Source organism: Pleurodeles waltl, chromosome 8 (genome assembly GCF_031143425.1).
Source record: "Pleurodeles waltl isolate 20211129_DDA chromosome 8, aPleWal1.hap1.20221129, whole genome shotgun sequence".
NCBI lineage: Eukaryota > Metazoa > Chordata > Amphibia > Caudata > Salamandridae > Pleurodeles > Pleurodeles waltl.
The window spans coordinates 597,187,279-597,211,579 of NC_090447.1; the positions used below are offsets into that span (position 1 = coordinate 597,187,279).

The following is a 24,301-nucleotide window of genomic DNA, read 5'->3' on the forward strand; positions in this document are numbered from 1 at the left end:
GCCAAGACCTGGAACGCACTCCCGACCTCACTACGCCAGACCCAGGACCTCCTCACCTTCAGGAGACTCCTCAAGACATGGCTCTTCGAAGGATAGCAGCACCACCCTCCCCTCCCCCTAGCGCCTCGAAACCCTAACGGGTACATAGCACGCTTTATAAATTATTGATTGATTGATTGGTGTCACTTGGCTGAAAATACCAATCTGCAGGCCTACCCAAATGTCACCTGTGCAGTGGAAAGGGTGGGTGTTTTTCATACATTCTTAAATAGGTCGTATTGTTTTTGCCGGCACTAATTCTAACCTTATATCAAATTGAAAAGTTGTTTTTTTTAAAATTCAAAAGTAAATGAGAAAGACGGGGGAAAGAGAAACAGAATGAAAAAGAGACAAAGGGCCAGATGTATGACCTTCAGTTTTGCAACTCGCAATTTGTGACTTATTTGCGACTCGCAAATTGCGAGTTGAAAAACCAAATGCACAACAGTGTAACTCACACTGTTTGCGATTCCCAATGAGGTCACAAATGACCTATTTCATTAATATTCATGAGGTAGGTCGCAATTTGCTACCTCATTGGGAATGGCTGCACTCACAGGGATGGTGGCCTATGGGGACACAATCGCGGCTCACAGGAAACAGAAGGGGCGAGGCGGCAGGCGGGGGAGAGAAATAACAATTAAATAAAAAACTAATTAAAAAAACACTTACCTCCTCCGCTGCGCCGCTCCTCTGTCCCTCGTAGCTCCAGGCTGGAGGCACAGGTTCCAAGCCTGCCCTGCGGCCAATCCTGATGCTGGAGAGAGCCTAATGTGCACATGTGTTTGGCTAGCCCGAGACAGCCAGCCAAAGACACATGCGCTCTGAGGGGAGTGCTCTGTGCACTCCCCTCAAATGCTCATCACCCCCAATGCCCCGCCCCTTTTCAAGAAAATTATAATAAACACAGTTTATTATCATTTTCTTGTAAAATTTTGCAGCTGCCGCTACTGGCAGGGTGTCAACACTCCTCCACCCTAATGGAGGAGCCGCCCCTGTGGGGACAGCAGACCAACATGTTAGACAGCTTTTTAAATAAAGCTGTTTTTTTTTTTAATGCTGCCCATTTTCCTTAAAGAAAAACGGGATGCATTTCAAAAGTTTTCTTTTCATTTTTCAGAGTAGACATGGTCTGTGAGACTACTGCCTGCTCTGAAAAAATGTTTTTGCATCCATTCACAAAGGGGAAGGCGTCCCATAGGGACCTGTCCTTTTTGCAAATGTGTTACCAACAAGTTGAAGTTGGTGGTAGCTTTGATTGTTTTGCGACCACAATTGCCATCACAAAACAATCATACATCCCCACACGACTCACAATGAGGAAGGGACGCCCTTGGAACGCCCCTTCCTAATTACAAGTCGTAATCCTTATTTTGTGAGTATTTTTTTGCATGTGGCTCGCAAAATAGGGACAGTACATTGGGAAAGGCCATTATTATATGGTTGCAAAAGGCAAAATTCGCCTTTTGTGACCGCATAATGGCGTCATACATCGGGCCCAAAGTGAGAATGAAAGCCCACAGCTATGTCTACCAGATGTCCATGCCACAATGTTTCTTTTCTTTGTTTTCTAACCGAGGTTCAGTTTTATTTTTCTCTTTTGTTCCATGTAGGAGGACCCCTGATTTAAGGGATCATCCAAACTGTAAATCTAATGGTCTTTCAGGGCACACACGCTGACCTCTGGAGAGGACGACCATATACTAGTCTCCCATCCATCAAATATGTCTCATGAGACCTCCAGTATCTCCACCCATACTTAGGTACAGGTTTGTGCCAGCATATCTCTAGTATTGGGATGCAGAAACTGCACTCAGGGGTGATACCTATTGGCCCCCATGTAAATTGAGTCCATTGACCTCTGGTAACAAGAACTCCATTGTGTTTAATATTATATATTGTACAAAGGTTATATGGATTGAGATCACCATACTGATTGCAAACATCAGAACATATACAAATGAAAAATTGGGTGACTGGCCTCTAGGTTACATATTCAACCACAAACATCTTTTGTGTTAATGTCGAGCTATTGATTGAAAAGGGGTGCTGTCCACAAAAACGACAAGGCTGTCCATTCCCCACTTGTTGTCCACAAGGACAGGCTGGTTGAAATACAAAAGTCTTCCAAATCCCAACAAACCTCCTGGAGTTATTAATTGTGCAATGGCACAAAGCTAGTGTTCCTACAAAGCATGTCATAAGCAAATATATCCTGCCTCTGCCTAGAATCATCTGAACACCATTAGAACAGGAAAACTTGGTTCAACCTGAGCAGCTGCAATTTTGAACTTGCCTGTTACTGGCAATGGGCTTGTCTTGGATAAGAAATATAAGATAGAGCATCCCTCTAAGTAACTGAGGGCCTTAACCTTGACCAGACTTATGTGGACCTTGGCCTGCTGCCTTCCTGAACATGGAGCTGAACACTACCCATTTTCTCTTGGAAGCAACTTAGCATGTTGCTCCTGCTGAAACTACCCTGGACTGTCATGGTGCTGCCTTATCCATCTTGGAAGTTTCTATTATGAGAAGCTGAGAGACATATTTTCAAAGAGTCACGAAGCCCTCTCTACCCTTCATCAGAGGTCAAAGGGGAGCTGCCCATGAACAAGCCCTGAATGTACAGGCAAACTGAATGGTAATGTTAATTGGTGGCACTCACCTCGTCCTGTTGCAATATCCACATACCTCTATCCAGACTGGCATAAAGCATAGGTCCACACATAAGATCTTGTGTCCCTGACTGGCTGTTGAGAGGTGCAGCACCAATCTGACTAGCTTGCTACCTTGACCACTGATGTCGAAGAAGATTCTGCCTGGCCCTTTCTGTGCCCCTTTGCCTTCTGGACTCATGCTTCAATTTCCACTAGAGGAGTTGACAGGCCTTGCCATTCATGAGCTCAGTGCCACTAGCCTGAGGTCACTGGCCCTGAAGGATCTCAAGATATTCAGTATAACAGCTGTGGAACCATGCTAACCTCAACCACGATGAAAAGCAGATCTCCTTGGTCAAATTCTACTGTGATATGTAGACATTGAGAACTAAGATACTAATGTAATAACATTTCATTACGTTTCTCATAGTGTGTATCAACTATGATTGTGTTGTCATTTTAACGGCAATTACGATCAGTGTGTGATTGTGATTACTATAGTGAGCGATAACAGCTGACACATTGTTATTCAGATCCCTACCCCTAGGATAACACAGGATTATGGATTTTAACTTTGAAAACAGTGGGTTAGTGTATGCTGGTGATTACAAATAAATAATTACAGTAACCCATTTTGGTCTGAAGGCCATGTAATCAGCCCTCTTGAATCCTAGGATCTCAATACTTATGGTATGTGAACACAGTATATAAATATTAAAGTTATCCCTTTCAGTTAGTTATCATGGACAGTGCTATAGGAATGTTCTCTGTTAGTAATAGACACTTGGGCCCATATTTATACTTTTTTTGCGCAACATTTGCATCATTTTTTGACACAAAAGCGGCACAAACTTACAAAATATAATTGTATTTTGTAAGTTTGCGCTGCTTTTGCATCACAAAAGTGATGCAAATGCGGTCAAAAAAGGTATAAATATGGGCCTTGGTGTTTATTGTACTGGGAGGCTTCTTCCTGCTTGTGTTACATTTGACCATTTATATTTTTATGTTATTAAATTATTCATCTTTTAATTAATCATCCTCTCAGTGGACTTCCTTTTTTATTGAGTTTCTAATATAATTGTGCTATACTGCATCTGGTCTTCACCTTCACACAACCTTCTTTGAACCAGGCCTTGAGGGCTGATCTGAAGACACATTGGAGAATAAGCGATGCTTTGAAGATGGACTTTCCGAGACAGACCAGGTGTCCAAGTTGCTGCCTATTACAGAAAATATGCAGTCTCACAGTTTATGTGAGGTGATTCATATCATTTCACGCCTGTAGTTAAAATGCTTGTTGTACTGTGTTCAGAATGTGTGTGTGTGACCTTCATGCATCATGTTTGTGTTTGATTCTACATTCCATGTTCTGCTCTTGCCTGATAGTGTTCTTGAGTACTCTTGAGGCAGCTGCTCCAGGCAGCAGCAGAGTGAGAGGCGCAGTTGTGGGCTTGCAGCTAAATATTTAATAAATTCATTGCAAGCAGATTTTCTTGTGGTCACTGCTCTTTTCCATTTACCACATTTGGCGACGGGCTGATTGCTGATTTTTGGTAAGCTCACAGACTCTGGTGGCACGTCTGACCTAGACCTGGCTGCTGTTGGAGAGGAGTTTGTGCAGGCGGAACATTGCGATCTGCTGGGTGATGTGGCAACCTGTGCAACACCGGAGACTGTGCTTTGCAGTTGCTGTGTGGGTGAGGCATTTTACACACTTTTCCAGAGCCAGCAAGAGCAGCGTGTGTGTGAGACTGCATGTGCACCTGGCGTGGTTGCCGGCTTTTGTTGCAGACAGAGGTGTGAGTGCAATACTCTACTCATTTACTATGAGGGGTTGCTTTCAGACGGCCCAGATTTAAGAAAAGTGGTGCTTCATTATATGAAGTGACACTTTTCTTGTGCCGCATTGTTCCCTCCTAACCCCAACATGTGTGCGCTGTATTAATGATACGGCGCACCATGGTGCATGTTAGGATCAATAGCGTCATCCTTCCTGATGCTACTGTGGTACTTTGCAGGATTAGCGCCAAAAATGTTGGCGCTAATCTTGCAAAGTACATAGAGGCCCATTATAAAAAATGGTGAGCCACAATTTAGGCCCATGTTTATACTTTTTTAGCGCCGCATTTGCATAGTTTTTTTACACAAAATAGGCGCAAACTTACAAAATACAATTGTATTTTGTAAGTGTGCACTGCTTTTGCGTCAACAAATGACGCAAATGTGGCGCTAAAAAAGTATAAATATGGGTCTTAATGCCTACTATGAGCAGGCGTTAAAAATGGCGCAGTGGAGTCCTATAGATTCTACTGCACCATTTTTCTGGCCTTCCTAACGGACAAACGCCCCCTTGCATACATTATACCTAGAGCAGGCATCATGTGGCACAAGGGTTTACAAAGTGGCACAATGCATGCATTGCACCACTTTGTAAATATGGCATGGCGTTTATGCCAACCTAACACCACATTGGTGTCTAAGCCCTTCTTAAATCTGGGCCATTGTGTTTACTTACCTCGGAGTATTGGCGTGGTGTGTCATCACGCCACACAGCAACTCAATGTGGTAGCCATTTTGGACTCCCATTTAAAGAACTCACTAAGGTGGAAGCAAGTATGATGCATCCGATTTTGCCTGTTAAGTGAACATTTTGGATATTTTCTTTCATGCATCAAGTCAAGTTTGATCAGTTACTCATACTGCTGCATCCTTATGGCATTCAGAGACAATCTGTGGGATTTTGGAAGTAAGATCATTTAAAAAAAAAAAAAAAAAATCTTCTCTTTTCAAATTTATATTGTTCTTCTCATGGCTTCTCCTTTTTTACAAAGTCCAGGGATGCCACTAGTAATCTGGAAATACTGGTTTCGCAGCTCTGTGAATTATTAATTGTAATAGCTGCCCCACAGTTTGAATGCAAAAGAAAAGTAGCTTTGTTATTTAGTCATTTGGGTCACGAAGGGCAACACATTTTTGACAATCTACCTGAGCTAGATGCCCCATCTGGGCCTTTTGGTACCTAGAGTAAGTATACAGCATAGGTTCCTCTTAACTCGCTTTGGCCTACTCACCTTTCATTGCATGGCTGCATTCCCTAAAAATGAAGGTTGGGGATCTATTACTTGAAAATACCCCGTGATAATAAGTCAGAGCCGACAACTCAGCACGTTTTTTTAAAGTTTTACCTAGCGCCCGAGAAAACGTTGCATAAATCCCTATTTTAACAAGAAGGATTTTTTTTCCATCAGGTGGCTGTTAAATGATCATATGATTTAGGGAATGTGGGAGTGTGCTATAAAGTTGCCTCGTTTCTTTCCAAAGTGATTCATAAAACAGCCATTTTAGATGACTCACGGTAGGCAATTAATATACTTTGGCCCATATTTATACGTTTTTAGCGCTGCATTTGTGTCATTTTGTGACACAAAAGAGGCGCACACTTACAAAATACAATTGTATTTTGTAAGTTTGCGCTGCTTTTGCGTCAAAAAGCGGCGCAAATGCAGCACTAAAAAAGTATAAATATGGGCCTTTGTCTTTATCATGCAACCCTGTGTGTGCCCTGATTCGAAGAATGTCAAATGTTTTAACAGATATATTTTAGGAGTATTTTAGATCATATTTAATTGTGATTGTATTTGTGATTTTCAGTGTGGTGGTCTATTGATTTGATAAGATGCTTTTATGGTTCATATAATAGGCACCAAATAACGTTTTCTGAACCAACTTATGCGGAGGCAGTTGATAGACTCAATAAAAAATTATCTGATGAACCGAGTGTTTTGCTTGAAAGATATAATTTTTTCAGACGGAAATAAAATTCTAAAGAAAGTGTAGAGGAGTATATTTCTTCACTAAGATCCCGCAATTTTGGCTTCACACTTCATACGAATATTATGGATCAATTTGTATACAGTTGTTTATCTAACAAGATACAAGAATGTCTACTTAGCTGTGGAGATCCCCCTTTACATGATGTTATTGACCTAGCTACAGGTATTGAACAATCTACTACATTCAGCAAGTTAATAACTTCTGAAACTACTAAGAGGATGAGTCACACAGTTAATTCGGTTTCAAACACAGATTTGGTTGGAGCTGTTGAAAGAGGATATTAATTTTGACAGAAGAAGAATGTGGCTGCTTGTTTCAAGTGCAGATCTAGATCACATAGAAGTAGCTATTCATCTGTCCTGTAGTGAATAAGCGATGCAATAGATGTGGCAAACTGTCACTTTCAGAGTGTTTGTAAAAGTTTGAAAACTCCAGTCAAAATCAACAGCATCATTATTTTTTTACGCTAATATGGCTCAAGGAAGCAATTTTCGCTGCGCCTATATTTACAAAGTGGTGTAATGCATGTATTACGCCACTTTGCAACCCCTTGAGCCACATTATGCCTGTGTCAGGCATAAGGTACGCAAGGGGTGAGTTCCAGCATTAGGAGGCTAGCAAAAATGATGCAGTGAAATCAACAAGATTTTGAGCATAATTTATATCTCCTGCTTAAAGCCACCTGATGGATTGTTGTAACAATCAGGGACCAGATTCTCCGAATCAGGGCACACACAGAGTTACATGATAAAGACAAAGGCCCATATTTATACTTTTTTAGTGCCGCATTTGCGCTGCTTTTTGATGCAAAAGTGGCGCAAACTTACAAAATACAATTGTATTTTGTAAGTTTGCGCCTCTTTTGTGTCAAAAAATGACGCAAAACCCCAGATTTCAACACCAAAAAGTGCAGCACTCATTGCCTTTGCAAGATAAACCTTGAGAGTGGGAGAAATTGACCTGGAATTAGCTCAATTATGCATTCAAAGGATTGCTTTAGATTTATGTTGAACTAGAAAAGAACTCTTGCTGAGTTGGGGGGGGGTCTCATTTAAACAGATAGTTTTAACCCCACATGATTAAAACAATGAACCCTTTCCAGGAGTTCATTTCCGACCCTTACAGCACAGTTTCTGGAGACACCAGTACCAAACACCATATATTTCATTTGTTACACGTTCACCTCAAGGCCTCCATCATTGCAGAACCCCACAAACTTATCAGTTGAATTCTGAATCCCCATAGGGATCTTAGAGATAAGAAGCGAGTCATCTGCAAAGAGACTTATGGGGATTTTATACTATTTGAAACAGGCGAGGCATTCCTGCAAGTCATACATTTGTCAACCGCATCATTGGTGCTCAACGTAAACAAAGTGGGGGCGAGAGCACAACCCTGGCGCATACCATGTAAGATGGGAATGCTGTCAGTCAAAACATCATTGCTACTCCATCAAACCCGAGCATAGTTTCTATCATGCAATCTTGCAAAAAGGTCAGTCAGATTCCTAGGAGCTCCCATTTCACCCAGGATTCTCCATAAATTCTCATCAGGAACAAGATCAAATGCAGCTCGCAAATCTATGAAAGCTAATTATATAATCTTTGTTCAGCAGTACATACTTCCTGTACAGAAGGGAACATCTGAAGGCCTGGTGCAAAGTGCTATCTTTTGCATGGAAACCCACTTGAAGTGGTGACAACTTGTGCTGTTCATTTACCCAGTTTAACAACTCATCGAGGACCTGCCTTGTAAAGTCCTTCTGTAAATTATAAATTAAGCTTACAGGTCTGTAACTATATGGAGTGCAAGCATCGCCCTTCTTGTAAACAAGGGCTATCTCAGCTCTTCTGGAAGACTCAGGGATTTCTCCACCAGACGCAATGGCATTTGATATGAGATTGAGGTAGCTAATCCAGACTTGGGGCTCTGATTTGAACAGGTCTTCAGGAATTTTATCAGGGCTGGGAGCTTTCGATGATTTTAAATGGCTTATAGTGATGAAGTGTCCTCTAGGATAAAAGATATTGCACTATCTTCCACCACATGTTGGATGTCCTTAGCGGGAATTCCTGGCCTAGGATAAGGGAGCAGGTCCACAAGCTCCACTTGAGCATACAGTGCAGAAAAATGTGGTGCTATGTACCTCTCTGGCTGTATATGATAATGGCAGGTGCTTGCACTGTCAATGCTTCCATGGGATATTATATGGCAATAAGGTCTATTATCATTCTGTTTGGCAGCACACAGAAAGTCCTGCCAGTTCTTTCCATCCCAATTGCTTTTGGCCTTTGCAAGTGCTACTTTATAATTCCGCCTGCTCTCTACAACCTCTGAATGCATGAACCTTTTGACAGCATTCCTCAGCAGCTGTTTAGCTAGTTTGCAATCAGAATTAAACCATTTTATTTCCTTCACATAACTGCCTATATTCAACTTTTTTTGGTTAAGAAATATCCTGTAGTGTACTAATAAACTTCGTGTGGATATCTAGAAAATAGGGATTTCAGTAGCAGAGAGACCTTCATATTCAGACAGAAAGGCCACGTACCAATAGTATATCTCTGAGTGTAATTTATAATCTGACAGTACATGTGGCCAACAGACCCTTCTCTGATTATTAGCTAGTAAAGGTTTGGTTGCCACAGTGTGACTAATGGTCAATATCCTTCTCAATGCCTCTCCAGATAAGGATGCAATCAAAGGTTTATGGTCACTATACATACAGCGTTCAATTTTCATATCAACAAGCAGTGGCCAGAACCTTACATCTAAAAGGACATAATCAATATCACTCATATAGGGGTCTCTTTTGAAGGTGGGTACCCTGTTGAACTCAATTGACTGACTGTGACATGTTGGGTTACTTTGTTGACACAATGTCCTGTTTCGGTAGAAGCACCACGAGCAAAATGTATGTGGTCATTAAAGGAAGACACATTGTTGGGTGGCAGAACTTGGTCATACTGGGGCTAATGTTTATCCAGGATCAGATAATCCTATTGTAATTGCAGATGTACCCCTTTATTAGGTTGAGATCGGTGAAGACATGTGTAAAAAGAGTTTTAGGAAATTATCCAGCAGGTTTTTCTGAGAAAATTGGAAATAAATCTAAATTTGAACACATGGCAAAACTTTAAAAAGGGGCTATTCCTGTTGTTCACAAGGTAAGAGCAGTCTCACTTAGTGTCAGACCAGAACGTAAGACCCTATTCCACACATTATGTGTGGAAGGTTTTGTTTAGCCAACACATTTCTCAGAATGGGTTAGTATGGCAGTTATTGTAAGGAAAAAGTCTGGAAAAATCCGTTTGTGTGTGGACCTCCAAACCCTTAACAAAAATATTGTCACTGATTGCCACCCATTACCAAAAGTACATAAATTACTGGCAGGTCTTGGTAAGTTGATATTTTTTCCCTTTTTGACCTCAGGTCGGTTTATGATCAAATATGGCTTGCTGTAGAACCTTAAGATATGACAACATTTATTACACCTTTTGGTGCATAATAATTTTTGCACATGCCGTTTGGCATGGCTTCTGCAGCAAGTGTGTTTCAGAAATTCATGAACACCATCTTGTTGGCCATTTCTGGGGTTTTGGCATTTCAAGACGATGTACTAATCTTTGCTGATACTGTCAGGAAACATAATATGATCCTAGAGAGGGTCTTACATTTATTCAGAGAGGTTGGTATCACTTTAAGGAGGGACACAAGATGCTAAAGATGCATTTGTGAAGGTTAAAAATATAATTGTCAAAGCAGCGGCTTTGAAGCTCCTTGAGATTGGAAGAACATGTTTTTTGACAGTAGACAGTAGACAATAGATGCGAGTCAATCAGGAAAGCTCAATGGAAATAGTACCGGGAAAGCTTCTGCTAGATTAGTGCTATTGCTTTCTAGGCTACAGGAGTATAACTTTGCCATCAAATATATACTAGGAAGAAGGAATCTGAGAGGAGATTGTCTTTCAAGGATGCCTGTAAAATGCTGGTGAAGATGATTGTAAGGATTACTGAGCTGAATGTGTGGTAGCGTCAATTTGAGGATTTGTGTGCATCTTCTTCTAAAATATCTAGTTAAATATGAAGGAGTGCTTTAGCTTCAGATACCTTTTTACAAAAAAACATCACATATGTAAGAAAGGGATGGCCCAAGGAGAGAAATTTGTAGATTCAATTGAAGCCTTTTGCTCAGGTGGCTGCAGATCTATCATTTTTTGAAGGGTTGTTGTTGCATCATGATCTTCTTGTTCAACTTCTGCACTGAGGACAGCCATTGATCAGGCTGGCCCATGAAGGTCGTCTTGTTGCATTCTCAAAAGGTATAATTGGTGGCCATGTCTTGAATCTCAAGTCCAGGATTGGGTGTCCTCCTGTTACACTTGCCTAGTGTGACACAAACATTAGAAACATTTTGCAATGGCTTTGCATGTGGTTCCACTGCCAGAGGGTCCTTGGAGGAAGTTGGCAATGGATTTTGTGGGACCTTTTGAGGTATTACCTCCAAGTAAAAGGTATATATTGGTCTTAGAACACGATTGTTCAAAGTGGCTGTATTATTAATTCACTCAGTCAGCTGACACATCATCTGTAATTAATGTTTTAGAGACTGAAAGGCCCACCTAGAAAACTGATTACTGCCAATGGCACACATTTTAAGTCCATAAATATGAAACAATTTATAGAAAGTTTTTATATCAAACATTTTCAGCATGGGTTCTCGCAAACATTTGCTCGGGCCAACAACTTTGATCAGTGATGTGACCAACAGCCACATTGATGCTGCCATTGTTGTGGTTCGGGGTGAGGGGTAGACTCAGTAAAGTGGGTCCAGGGGGAGCAATGCATATACACATGTAGTGGCTGAACTGCACAACATGAAACCAGAAGACCTGGGATTAATTTCAGATTCCTACTTTACTAAGCTGTGTGATGCTGGGCAACTGTTTTCCTTTTTCCTCCTTTTTCTTCATTATCACATATGGACCTTGAAATACCTGCCTTTAGGATGTGCACTCTGCAAAACCTCTTGTTTTTGATTTAATAAACTAAAATGTTGTTCATGTATAATAGAAAGTCAGGCCACCCTAACAGTGCACATAACAACTCACTTGCCTCTTAGTTCACTATTGCCATTGTTGCCAGGGTGGAGGGGTTCATTAATGCTTCTAAATTCATGTTAAAAAATACTTCTTAAATCACTAATATCATCTGATGTGCTAAGGTGAAGCGGTGCTGCATGTTAATGAAATACAGTTTTTGAATTTTTATGAGACTTAATCATATTTTACACTTTTGCTGCAAGATGCCTTTAAAAATGAAGGTGTTCCTAAAAATAAGCGATGTAAGACACCTTAGTTACTTCCCTTTTCAAATTCAATTAACCTTAAAATAACTGCTTGCTTATTATTTTACATATTTGTAATGTTGGTGCTAAGTCAAGTCAAGTAAAGAGCAGCCCAGTGCTGTTATTTACCAGGGGCAACATGTAAAGGTTAGGAGGGCGCATGGGCCCCTGTGCCGTACTTTGAGTATCACTGATTTACAGGTTGCATTGTATTCACCAACTTCTAATGGTTTGGTGGAACAAATAAACAGTTTGCTTAAAGAAGGGGTTTAATCGGCATTGGTATCAGGTATGTCAGTAGAATGTGTAGTTACTTAATAACTCAACACAGAACCGCAGGTGAATCACTATTTAAGCTGTTAAGTAACAGACTACAGCACTCTTTGTCCTGATTGGGTCAATTCATTTAAGGAAGGTGCCATCAACTTGAAGACAGTTCTTGGTATTGAAAACAGGGCCATGAGTAAACAAGCTATTATGAAATCCCGTTTTGAAAGCAAACATGTCACAAAAGAGTGTATCTTGGAAGCTGGAGATTGGGTACTCACCGAAAACCCAACGGGTTTAAGAAAGGACAATCTAAATTCATGTTGCCTGTTAGAGTGATCAGAGTCTCTGAAGGTACTGTATTTTGAAAGGTAAGGATTGATGGAGCAGGAGAAACCTTGTGAAAGTTTCTTTTGCTCAAGCAAAAAGATGTATGAGTGTGAAGAGGGATGGTGATTCTGTGCTTGATACTTATTGGTAGCTGGATGGAAGCCTTGGGTCCAGTTTTACTAACGTACTTCAAAACTCACCTGTTGCAAGTGAAGCATCTGTTTATGTGAATGATGTTAAATTTACAGGTATTCATCTCTGTATTACCACTTTAGGAGGTGAATGCTTGAATAGTAATTTTTAAACTGTTCTGATGAGCATAATGTTAGGACTCAGCAGATGAGCTTTTGCAAACCTTCTCGCAATGCTGCTTTTCCAATGACATTTAAGGATTATTATATGGAGTATGCTGATTTGCACTTTTCGCTTTTTAGGAAATGTACGTTATTATCTTTATCTCTTTGAAGTTTTATTTTCATTTTCACATTATTAACTTATGTACATTTTTGTTTTATTACAAAGGAAAATGTGATGTTGTTCTGTATTCATAATGTATGCGCGTGACCTTCACGCTTCATGTTTATGTTTGATTCTGCATTCCACTTTCTGCTCTTGCCTGCTGGTGTTCTGGAGTACTTTTGACGATGTTGTTCCAAGACATCGGCAGAGTGAGAGATGCTGTCGTGGGCTTGCAGCTAAATACTTAATAAATTCGTACCAGGCAGATTTTCTAAATGTCATCACTTTTTTCCATCCACCACAATAAAAACAGGGATGTTAAGTAAAAGAAAAAGTTAAAGAGTAAAAGGAGGAAGACTGCAAGTGAGATAAAAGTCAAGGTAATAGAAATAGAAAAAACATAGGGTGAAAAAAGAAAGGGATGAGTGGAAGACATGAGAAAGGCAAGTGAGAGAGTTGAAGGAAAGAGACAGGAAGTGAAAGGGAGAGAAACTGTGCACAACAGAAAGATCAGGAACCAAAAACACATGCGTTGGTTAGGCCATATGCAATAGGCATTACAAGTTCAAAAGTAAAGAAAAATAAAAAATACTGTGGTTTAAAGATGGCATACATATGTGTGCAAAGAATAATAGTAAAAAATGGCCCAGAAGAAACATAAATAAAAAAAACACATGAAAGGGAAACAGAAAAGCAAGAAGAGATGGGCCGACTGGCCCTGGTGCTGAAGTGGACTCCTATTTAGGCGGATGTGCACAAGCAAAATTCCAACACTCACAGTGAAGACAACCAGTGACTGAAGGGGTCGGACACATTGCTCAATGCAGAATGACACTAAATCAGATCAATAGATGAAGATTGGTTTGATAATATCCATGTTGTCACAGGTGATAGACCCTGATTATTTACGGGTCCGGGTTGAGAGAGGTGCCGGCCTGTAGTTTTGATTTTCTAGTGCTGTTTAATACGTTGTGGCATTGTCTTAAACATATTTTGAGCTCCAGGCAGTGCATACAGGGTCACATAAATGATTGATGTTTGCTATCCACTATGACTCTGAGGTGATTTATTCACACAGCACCTTGTTGGTGCTTCCTACGGTATGTCTTGGTCCTGATGATGACCTGTTGGTAAGTTATTTACTGCTAGGGTCGAAACATCAAATTTCTTTTAATGTGGACTGATGACAAATACAAAGCTGTTGGTTTTTTACATGGAAATAAGGGATGATGTATCATTTCACACTGTTGAGTGCATATACGTGCAAATAACACTGGTGCACTTTACGTTCACTAACTCACTTCTACACTGCGCCGTCACTTTGTAGAAGCACCTTATTCTCATATTTTAACAATTTTATGATTACTTTGGATACTATTTGGATGATTATGACTTTGGCGGTGTGAAAAGCTAGTCCGCCGAAGTCCTAATGGGTAGGTTGCCACCAGTGCGGCCATCTCCCCACCGGCCCCATTACGAGTTTCCTGCTGTGTCAGCGGGTGGAAACAGAGTTTCCACCCATTGGCCCAGCAGGAAATGGCCTGCAGCATTGTCTCTGGCTCATAATAGAGCCGGTGCAATGGTGTAGTGCGTAGGGTGCACCAGCACCCGTCATAATGTTCACAGTTTGCAAAGCAGACAGTGAACAATGCAACGGGCTGGCCAGGGGGGTGCTGCACTGCCCGTGCCAAGTATATGGGTAGTGCAGGGGTCCCTGGCACCCCATCTTCGCCAGCAGTTTCATGGCGGTGCTACTGCCATGAAACCGCTGGCTGAGAAGGAAGTCTTACTCCCCAGGGCAGGCAGCTTGCAGCACTGCCCTGGCAGATTAGGACCGCCACACTGTTGTGTCGATGAAAAGGGGTGGTGCTGGTGGTCCAACCCCGGTTCTAATGCCGAAGTCGTAATGTGGCAATTGGACAACAGCATTGGCGGCTGTCCGACTGCCACAGCAATACTGGCAGTCGTTGGACCACCAGGGTCATAATAAGATCCTCTGTGTTGAGTCTGTTCTTGATGTGTAATGTTGTAATTTTGAAATGATTCACCAAAGAAGTTGATTTTCATAACATAATAAAAAGAAGCCATTTTAATAGAATTAATCTGTATGTACCTTACCTCTTGGGAGGGAGGATTTTGCAGTGGAAGTCAAGGCTGGGACTTACCCACACTGACCATTTTTTGTTCATAAACCTGTTTATCCAGGTCCAGGGGTTACAGGGTTTGCCCCTTTCTTTTGTTATAGATACAATAGATGAAGATGGCTGACAGAGAGTTTCTAAAAATATTCGGCTATTTATAAATGTCAGTAAGATAGATAGATACTGCAGAATGTCCACTGAAGTTTGAAAAAACGTTTCTCAAATATCTGGAACCTGAAAAAGAAAATAGCTGTGACATTCATTTCTAAATTCCATTCATATTTTACCAAAACCTTCCCTCATGAATACAGGCATACAGACTCCAAGATTGTTACTTTGTAAAAACGCTGTCTGGATTAATATTCCCTTTTAAATAACGAATGACCCTTCAAATACATTATGACCCAATGCATTTAATGATACTATTTTTAATATAGGATTTTATACAGTACTTGTCCTGTTTCTATGCATTGTAAATAACGGAAGCTACTGTCACCCATTTCATTGTACTCAACTTGCTGACCTTGAAAGGGAGGAGGTGTATGGTGTGTTACACCCCACTAAAAAATGTATTCTGTAGTAAAGGGTTGGGTGCAAGATTTTTACATCCCAACACTGACAAAAACTTGCACCCCTTCTCCCCTCTCTATTTTGAAGGCCTTAAAAATGTTGATTAGTTTGAAAAATATTGCGTTTTAAGTACTGCAACTATTCCACACTCCTCTCGTTCCACTACCCCCTAAGTCCATCTTTTGTTCTGCTTCTCATATAATGTGTTTTAAGAAGATGTTCCAGTGTGATTGTTGGGAAATCTAAGGCTCACACCCTACCAATCATACTGACCAAGCTACTCCTCTTTTGAAAGGATGGAAGCTAAAGATTGCCTTGTTTGTTGGGGTTGAAGGAATGGCCTCGAAAAACCGTGTTTACTGGCAGTGGCATAATGAAACTTGAGGGACCCCCCTTGCAAAGTACAAGGAGGGGCGTCCCATCTGAACTCACTCAGGAACTCTCAAGCTAGGGTGCTGAGCAGAGGGGGCCCTGGAGCTCTGCCCCCCTGCACTATTGGGGCTGCGGAGTCTTCATTACAACACTGTTTACTAGCTAAAATGTGGTGAGGAGAAAAAAGAGCATGCTGTCAAATTTAATTGAGCACTGTAAAGTTGTAGTATGTATGCTTACTTCTCGCAGTTATAGAGATCACAGCAGTAGCACGTGTTGCTTTTCACTCTCAGCTCGCAACGGCTGTTTAATTTGTTACAAGTTACCTGAAAAGTAAAATTGAAACATTTCAATACTTTTTTTATTAATCTGCTGCCGAGAGGTTTATTGGAAAAATTACTATATTATTTAGAAATCATAATTTTCTTCTGGGCACAGTGCTGGTGGGGCAAATACACCTATATCACACAAAACAATACAGGACATAAAATTAGGGCAGCCAGACGTAGGTTCACCAGTTTGTAGCACCGACAGGTACATATAAGCAATGTATTAAACACTTACTGTTATTCTTCGTGACTCCATTACTATTCAAGTACTTAAGCAACATTCTCCTTTACCCTGTGTTTTCGATCTCAATACTCAGTGTACAGTGATCACAGGCCCAAGAATGGGACTGTCTCCAATTGATGCCCCCAGTGTTGTGAAGGGACTTAAGTGGGAGCTTTTTTGATTTCGGCTATATCACCTGGTTGCATGGTGGGCGTAGGACAACTGTAATTACGTAAGCAGTGGGGAAAAGGGGCTCAAGAGGTAAAGAAATATAGCCTTATAGCCTGCTGCCAAGGGCTACACAGGTTGTTAAAGACCTTGAACCCGAGTTATAAGCCCAAGCCACAGGCAAGGCCCTCTAAAGAGGGGGAGAGCCTTTAACAACTGGTATAGCCAGAAGGAGAAGAGCTATAAGACTATAAGAACATTCCACCCATTGAGGGTAGAATTTTCTAAATTAAAAATGGAGAAACATGAAGGAAAACATTGAAATGTTGGAGCAGAAAGCTTATAGCAGCCATTATAAGCCCAAAGCTACTCCATTATCATCAATGGAGCTCCCAATATTTCAATGTTCTAATTTAGTTTATCTCAGTGTCTGGAAATAACTCCTTTTGTTTATGCCTTAGGGCAGGGGTCTTCAAACTGGTGGGTGGGCCCCGTAGGAGGCTCGCCTGGTGTGTAGTGGATACCTATGGTACTTCCCCTTATACCAGGTCCAGTTATCCCTTATTAGTCAAATGTAGGCAGTGTCTATAAGCCAGGCTCTCTAGAGGTAGCTATGGATGAGCAGCCAATGCTTATCTAGGAGACTTGCAAAGCTCATGCAATACCACTGTAGTCACACAGTACTCACACACATGAAAGAAAATACTCAGTGTTACAAAAATAAAGGTACTTTATTTTTGGTGACAGAAATACCAAAAATACCATAGCGACTATACTCGCTTAGGAGGTAAGTAATACACAAATTATATACACTAGTATGCAGAAATAGGCATAAAAACAGTTAGAAAACAGTGCAATTACTGAAAATCACAATAGTTGAAAATGGTCCTAGGGGGAGCACAAACCATATACTAAGAAAGTGGAATGCATAAGTTGGTCTCTCACCTAGGCATGAGTTGTGTGTAGAGGGGAGCCTTGGCACACACAATGCTCGGGGTTAGCGGAAAATGGCGCTGCCCGGGACCAGGAAAGACCAGGTGGACTCTACTCAGGAGAGAGAGTCAGAGGGGGCCCTCAGCAACTCAGAGAGCCCACAGCAAACCAGGCAGCGCACACATGAGTACCACAACACGGGGACAAGGAAGGTGCAAAAGAGGCCCATGCAGCACTATGACAAAGGCTCCCACGCCGCCGGAGAACCACTCAAGAAGCTGTGCGTCACAAGATAGAGTGCTGGGGGCTACAAGATGCAGGAAGGACTTGGCAGCTGCAAAACACACAGTACACAGGGGTACTGTCTTGCGTGGGGAGGGAAGCTCTTACCTCCACCAAAGTTGGAAAGTTGGACGTGAGGACCATCTGGACCACTTCAGTCCACCACCCTTGATGCACGATCCATGCAGCTCAGCAGGAGAGGGGATCCACGCAGCTGGTTGTCGTTGCAGTTGGTGCCTGCAGAAGCAGGGGAGAGACTCCTTCACCCCAAGGGAGATTCCTTTGCTCTTCTGGTGCAGGCTGAAGACTGGCTGTCCTCAGATGATGCACGACCGGAAAACAATTGCAGTTGCTGGCAGGAGCCGGAGATACAATGTTGCAGAAGGCATCTTGCTTCTTTGTTGCAGCGTATAGAGATCCTGAAGGGTCCAGATGCAGTTTCTTCAGTGAGAAGTCGAAGTGGAGGATTCAGATTATTCCTGCTGGAGTCTTGAAATCCAAATCTGAGGAACCACACAAAGGAGAAACCCTAAATAGCCCTGAAAGGGGGATTGGTCATCTAACCAGGTTAGCATCTATCAGGGGACGGATGTGACATTATCTGCTGGCAATGACCACTCAGATGCTCCTAGAGTTCCCTGCCTTCCTTGAATCCAAGATGACAAAACACAGGGACCCTCTGGAGGAGCTCTGAGCACCACTCCTGGGGTGGTGATGGACAGGGGAGTGGTCACTCCCCATTTTTTTGTCTGGTTTTGTGCCAGAGCAGAGACTGGGGGTCCCTGAACCGGTGTAGACTGGTTTATGCAAGGAGGGCACCAAATGTGCCCTTCAAAGCATTTCCTATGGCTTTGGGAGGCTACCCCTCCCAAGCCTGTAACACCTATTTCCAAAAGGGAGAGGGTGTAACACCCCTCCCCCTCTCCCAAAGGAAATCCTTTGTTCTGCCTTCCTGGCCTGAGGTTTTCAAGCAACAGGAGGGCAGAAACCTGTCTGTGAGGTGGCAGCAGCGGGGGCTGCCTGGAGAACCTCAGAAGGCTGAAATGGCAATACTGGAGGTCGTCTAAGGAGCCCCCAGAGTGCATGGAATAATACAACCATTGCTTGCAAAAGCCATGGAGTATGATTCCAACATGTTTGATACCAAACATGCCTATGTTCAGAGTTACCATTATGTAGCTGGACATAGGTAGTGACCTATGTCCAGTACACACGAAAAACTGCATCCTCGCACTCACGAAGTCCCGGAAAATGGTCCTGGAGGTCGTGAGGGTACCTCTGCTAGTGCAGGAGTGCCCTCACACACAGGTACTTTGCACCCTGCCCTCAGGGCTGGATGGCCTGCTATAGGGGTGAGTTAAAAGTGACCTGGTGCAGTGGAAAGAGCAGTGAAAGGATGCTTGCACCTTTTCACGCAGGCTGCAATGACAGTCCTGCAGAAGCCTTTGCAAAGGCTCCCTAAGGGTGGCAAAATATATGCTGCAGCCCATGGGGATCCCCTGGAACCCCAATGCCCTGGGTACCTAGGTACCGTATACTAGGGACTTATAAGGGGGCACCAGTATGTCAATTGAGAGTAAAATACAGTGTTCTGGGAGAGAGTGAGCATAATCACTTGGGTCCTGGTTAGCAGGATCCCAGTGAACACAGTCAAGCACACTGACATCAGGCAGAAAATGGGGGTAACTATGCGAAGAAAGAGGGTGCTTTCCTATAGGGCCTCCTAGGGGCGCTTCAAGTGATCCCATGGGAGCGCCAGGCTCTGGCCTAAAGAAGCGTTATGCAGATAACAGTGCTTTGTTCTAAGCAGAAATGCATTTATTACATTTTTAAAAAGGTAACAGAACTTAACTACAATGTTTAAATAAGTCTAGAGATATTTAAACTTTGCCAATTTAATAGAATAATTGTGAAAAATTCTGAGGGTGGCCCAGATGATTATTTTTTTCCACTGCGGGGGGGGAGGAGGGAAGCATTAAAAAGTTTGAAAAACACTGCCTTAAGGTTATATTTTGCTCTAAGGTTTGGTGGTGCTTATGCAAGAGCAGCTACCCCCTCCAACCCAGAGTAGAACGGAATGTCTAGAGAGGCTAGATGACCTCAGGTTCCAGCAATTAGAGGTTGAAGGTACTGCCAAAATGTGTTTTCAAGAGATCTTCCAACATGAAATTGAAAATACAATAAAGGCAGGAAAGATTGCTGTCACCAGGGGCTGGACCTACTGGATAATATTGGACACCCAAAAGAAAAACCCCTCTGTGGGAATGGCACACATACATGAATAGCATCAATCAGTGTATAGTTAAAAAAAAATGTAAATTCTAGGGCTCTCGTCAAGAGGCCACTGCAGCCTGCGCTACACATTCCTCCTGCCAGGACTGCCAATGACAGTACAAATACCTACGAACCATCACACTTTTACAAGTTGTGTCCTCAAAGCTATAAGAATGGCTTGGTCGGCAGGTAGTAATCATTTTTAATATACATTGTTGTGCTCATCTCTAAATTAGATAGGCAGTGCCACCATGTGGTAGACTGTCATAAGCGCCGGTGTTGACAGTTGAGAGCTGGTGCTGAACACAGGAAACCACCAGTTCAAATTCAGCACTGGCATCAATTCACATGGGGCTTTTCCCCCAGTGGCCATTTATTTGATTTGCTAATACTGGACTAAGTAAATACTGACACAGTAGGGGGCAGTATTTGACATGTGTAGTACTGTTTCCCCATCTTTAGAGTTTCTGATCCATAGGAGGGAGAAACTGCAGGATTGGTGTTTGCACACCCAATTACAGTAAAGCCTGAAAATATATATTTTCAAAAAAATGTCTTGATACACGGCATGGCCTGTGGCTCCATAAATGGAGTAACATTTATACAGCACTTCATATCAGGTGCAGCAGGTACCATAGCACCGGGACCCAGAGGCCTAAAGGTTCACAGAACACTGATTTATGCTGTTTTTCTATAACTAAAACAGCGGTCTGGGGGCCATTTCCACCTTTGCACTAGGGTCAATGATACAGTGACTACACTACTGCTTCATACCCATTATCAAAGAAGTTTATTTGCTAATTGGTAGCAATATACAGTACTTTGTAGGATGTCTTGAGTTTAACAACGTGGGTTTCTGGTGTGCCAATGTAGGAAGTTCTCCAATGTTGTGTATGTTGATCAGAGTTGTGCTTTTTTTGTTGTTTTTTTGTTATTCCTTGGCCTGTATTAAAGTGAAATGGCACAGAGGTAGGATTGTTAAGTGCACAGAACTGATATTGGGAAATGGATTAAGTATGAAAATGATGTGGCCTATGTGGGAAATGTATCAGTGTTATGAGTGTATTGGAGATGCTCTCCATGTTGTATCACAGATGTGTCAATTTGTTGATGTGTAGACGGGAGCAAAAGAGAAGGAGGTAACTCTGGACCTGCAGTTGTATCTACTACCCCTGGGGAGATTTATTTCAGTTTCTGGTTAGTATTAGCCTGTATTCTCCATCCTCTGCTTATGGTGGGGCTTAGTCATGTCTGCTATTTGGGTTAGCCCTTCTCATTAGTTTTGGAAAAAAACACATCCTCATGACATTCTTGAGTTCCAGTTGAGATTACGTCTTTCTTACCTTTCCAGGGATAGTGTTCATATGTTTTGTTGCTGTATGCAGAAGGCTATTCCATCAATGGGTTTCATTTTGTACGGAAGGATAGTTAGTTGAGATGCCAGTCTAGAGCAGAAGGATGAGCACCTGGCTAATAAAATAGATAGAGTTCCTGGAAGATAAGTGAGATATGGTCCATTGGATTAAAGAGTAGTTGTTGTTTTTCTACAGCTCTTGACTTTTTCACAGTCAATAGAAAAGAGTGGGTCCCTTAAGTATAGTCAATTGGCATAGTCAAAACAAGATATGAAGACAGAAATGGTAGCCTCAAGCATTCGTGTGAAATGTAGATGACAGTTTGGATGGAGAAGAAAGGTCTTCTAGCAACCTGGTCCACCTGGAGACTCAAGGATAGGCTGGAGTACATTATTATTCCTGTGTGTCTTCCTTCCACTGTTGTTTCTGGTGATGGGTCAAGTTGATGGGGCCAGGTGGTCATAGGTTCATGATGGGCCAAGTTAGGATGCCTGTTTAGGATGATATGAGTTTAAGCTGATTTATCAGCATCCATTAGCCAATGGATTGAGGGCAATGGTCTAGACCTAAATACTAACTAAACGGGGAGGACTGGGAGATTAGACTGGTCCAGTGTACTTTCTCCCTATACGTGAACTAATAGTAAATGTGTACACTGTTCCAAGAAAGAGAGGGCGAAAGAGAAAGACTGAAAAATTAATGTTGTAGGAGTGCCCTCAAGCATCACAATAGGATGCAGAGCATCATCATCGGGCTAACTCCTCGCCAGACCGGCACTGCAATGTCTGACGGGCCACCACACAAAGGTCGTGGCTCTGCAACCAGAAGGTGGTTAAACAGATCAGCTCAAATCTGTAGAATATGCTGACAGAGGAGAAAAGGAGAGGAAAATAAAATTGGCTATGAACACCCGAAAGCTAAATTTAATGTTTATAATAAGGGTCAGGCCAAGATTAAAAAAACTCATAGGAGTAAACAGGGAATGATGTCACCTATACTCCTATAGGAAGGGAAGGAAGGAAGAATCTCACTCCTACCGCTGGGTCAACATGTTTCGCGCCTGTTCGGTCAAGGATTGATCCATTGGCGCTTCATCAGGACCATTTACTTGTAACTTCTCCTTCATATATCACAAAAAGGGCAAAATAAACCAAAAAATAATAATAAGTAAAGACCATAAATGCTAGGAGGTCACTTACAGTCTATGGGCCATTCGTCACAGTCAGTCTAATAGAAAGTCGCCCATCCCATATAAGGACAAGGCATCATAGGGACGCGTAAACCTTGACCCTTTGTGTTTCACGGCTGTTCGCCTACCCCGGGACGCGTTCCGGGACTTCCGGTTGCAGAGCCACGACCTTTGTGTGGTGGCCCGTCAGACATTGCAGTGCCGGTCTGGCGATGATGATGCTCTGCATCCTACTGTGATGCTTGAGGGCACTCCTACAACATTGATTTTTCAGTCTTTCTCTTTCGCCCTCTCTTTCTTTGGACAGTGTACACATTTACTACTAGACCTAAATATACCAGTACTCATACTGTTCCAGCTTTAACATGATCTGGATACTTAGCAGGTGAGGTTGAAGGACTTGATGTCATTTGGTAGGGGACTGAAGTAAGTGTTTGAGAGAACAGATGAGATGATTGAGGTACACCAGTCTTGGTGCTCAGACAATTTGATGTTAATGGGAGCAGCTAGCTAATACTACGTCACAGAGAAAGGTTGGAGGACATTCAATCATGGTAGTCCATCTGATGTCAAGTTTCTCAAGTCTCAGTACAAAGGAGCGGTGGTAGAATGTGTCAAATATAGCAAAGAGATCCAGAAGCAGAAGTTCAGTGAATACATTTTTTTCAATTTTTCCATTTTTGGTGCTTTTCAAGTTTAGCACAGATGGATTTAAGGGTAGATTCTATCCCTATCCCATGGCAAAATCCAATTTAGTGCTCTGAAAGTGGGATGTTTTCTTTCAGGGAGCCACATATCTAATTGCACACCAGTTGGTCAACCAGTTATCCTAAGAACAGGCCATAAGGGATTGGTTTTATAATGGCTGCATCTGTTGGACATGCTTCTTCAACTTCATGAGTGGTCACATGCAGTGACCTTGAAGACTGAGGAGTAGGGGGGCTGATGTTAGAGAGTAATGGCATTAGTCCCACAGGAGGTAGTAGCAACCATTTTCAAAATTATGTTCTTGAATTGGTGCGGGGAAGTGAGACCAAGCAGTGGCTCAGCAATGCTGCTAGCTTTGATCTTTTTCTTTAACATGGAGACCAAGAATTCAGTGGCATTGTTATGACGGTCGTTGGTAGTGCATTCAGCTTTGGAGATCTGATCGGAATGGTGGACCTCTTTACCTACTAAGAGTGACAGGAGATGGGCTTTGCCATCATGATTGTTACATATGTTCCACTTGTGTAGCAGTGCAGTAAATTCCAATGTCATCTTTCCTTTTATCTTCAATGAGACCAGGGATCTTAGGTCAATGGTTTGGTTAGTGGATGTCTTGGTGGGAATAACTTTGTTGGTGACTTTGGAGAGCTAGTTCTAGATCCAATATAATTCAGTTATTTGGCTGGGAAGTAAATTCCACCGGGGATGAAAGCTGAGTGACAAGAAGTTGAGTTTTGATGCATTATCGCTATGCAGCCTTGCTCATCACTTGTGGTTATTCTCTATGGGATGTAGTCAACATAGGAGATTAGATGCTTG

The 24,301-nt window shown here is 42.1% G+C and overlaps 1 protein-coding gene across 1 annotated transcript in view; it reads right to left on the reverse strand.

Moving 5' to 3' along the window:
• TMEM255B (transmembrane protein 255B) overlaps positions 1 to 24,301 on the reverse strand; it is an 822,789-nt gene that overhangs the window by 123,460 nt on the left and 675,028 nt on the right. Inside the window, exon 6 of the mRNA XM_069204634.1 lies at positions 16,262 to 16,347. Coding sequence (XP_069060735.1) covers positions 16,262 to 16,347 — 86 coding nt within the window. The remainder of the gene's footprint in view (positions 1 to 16,261; positions 16,348 to 24,301) is intronic.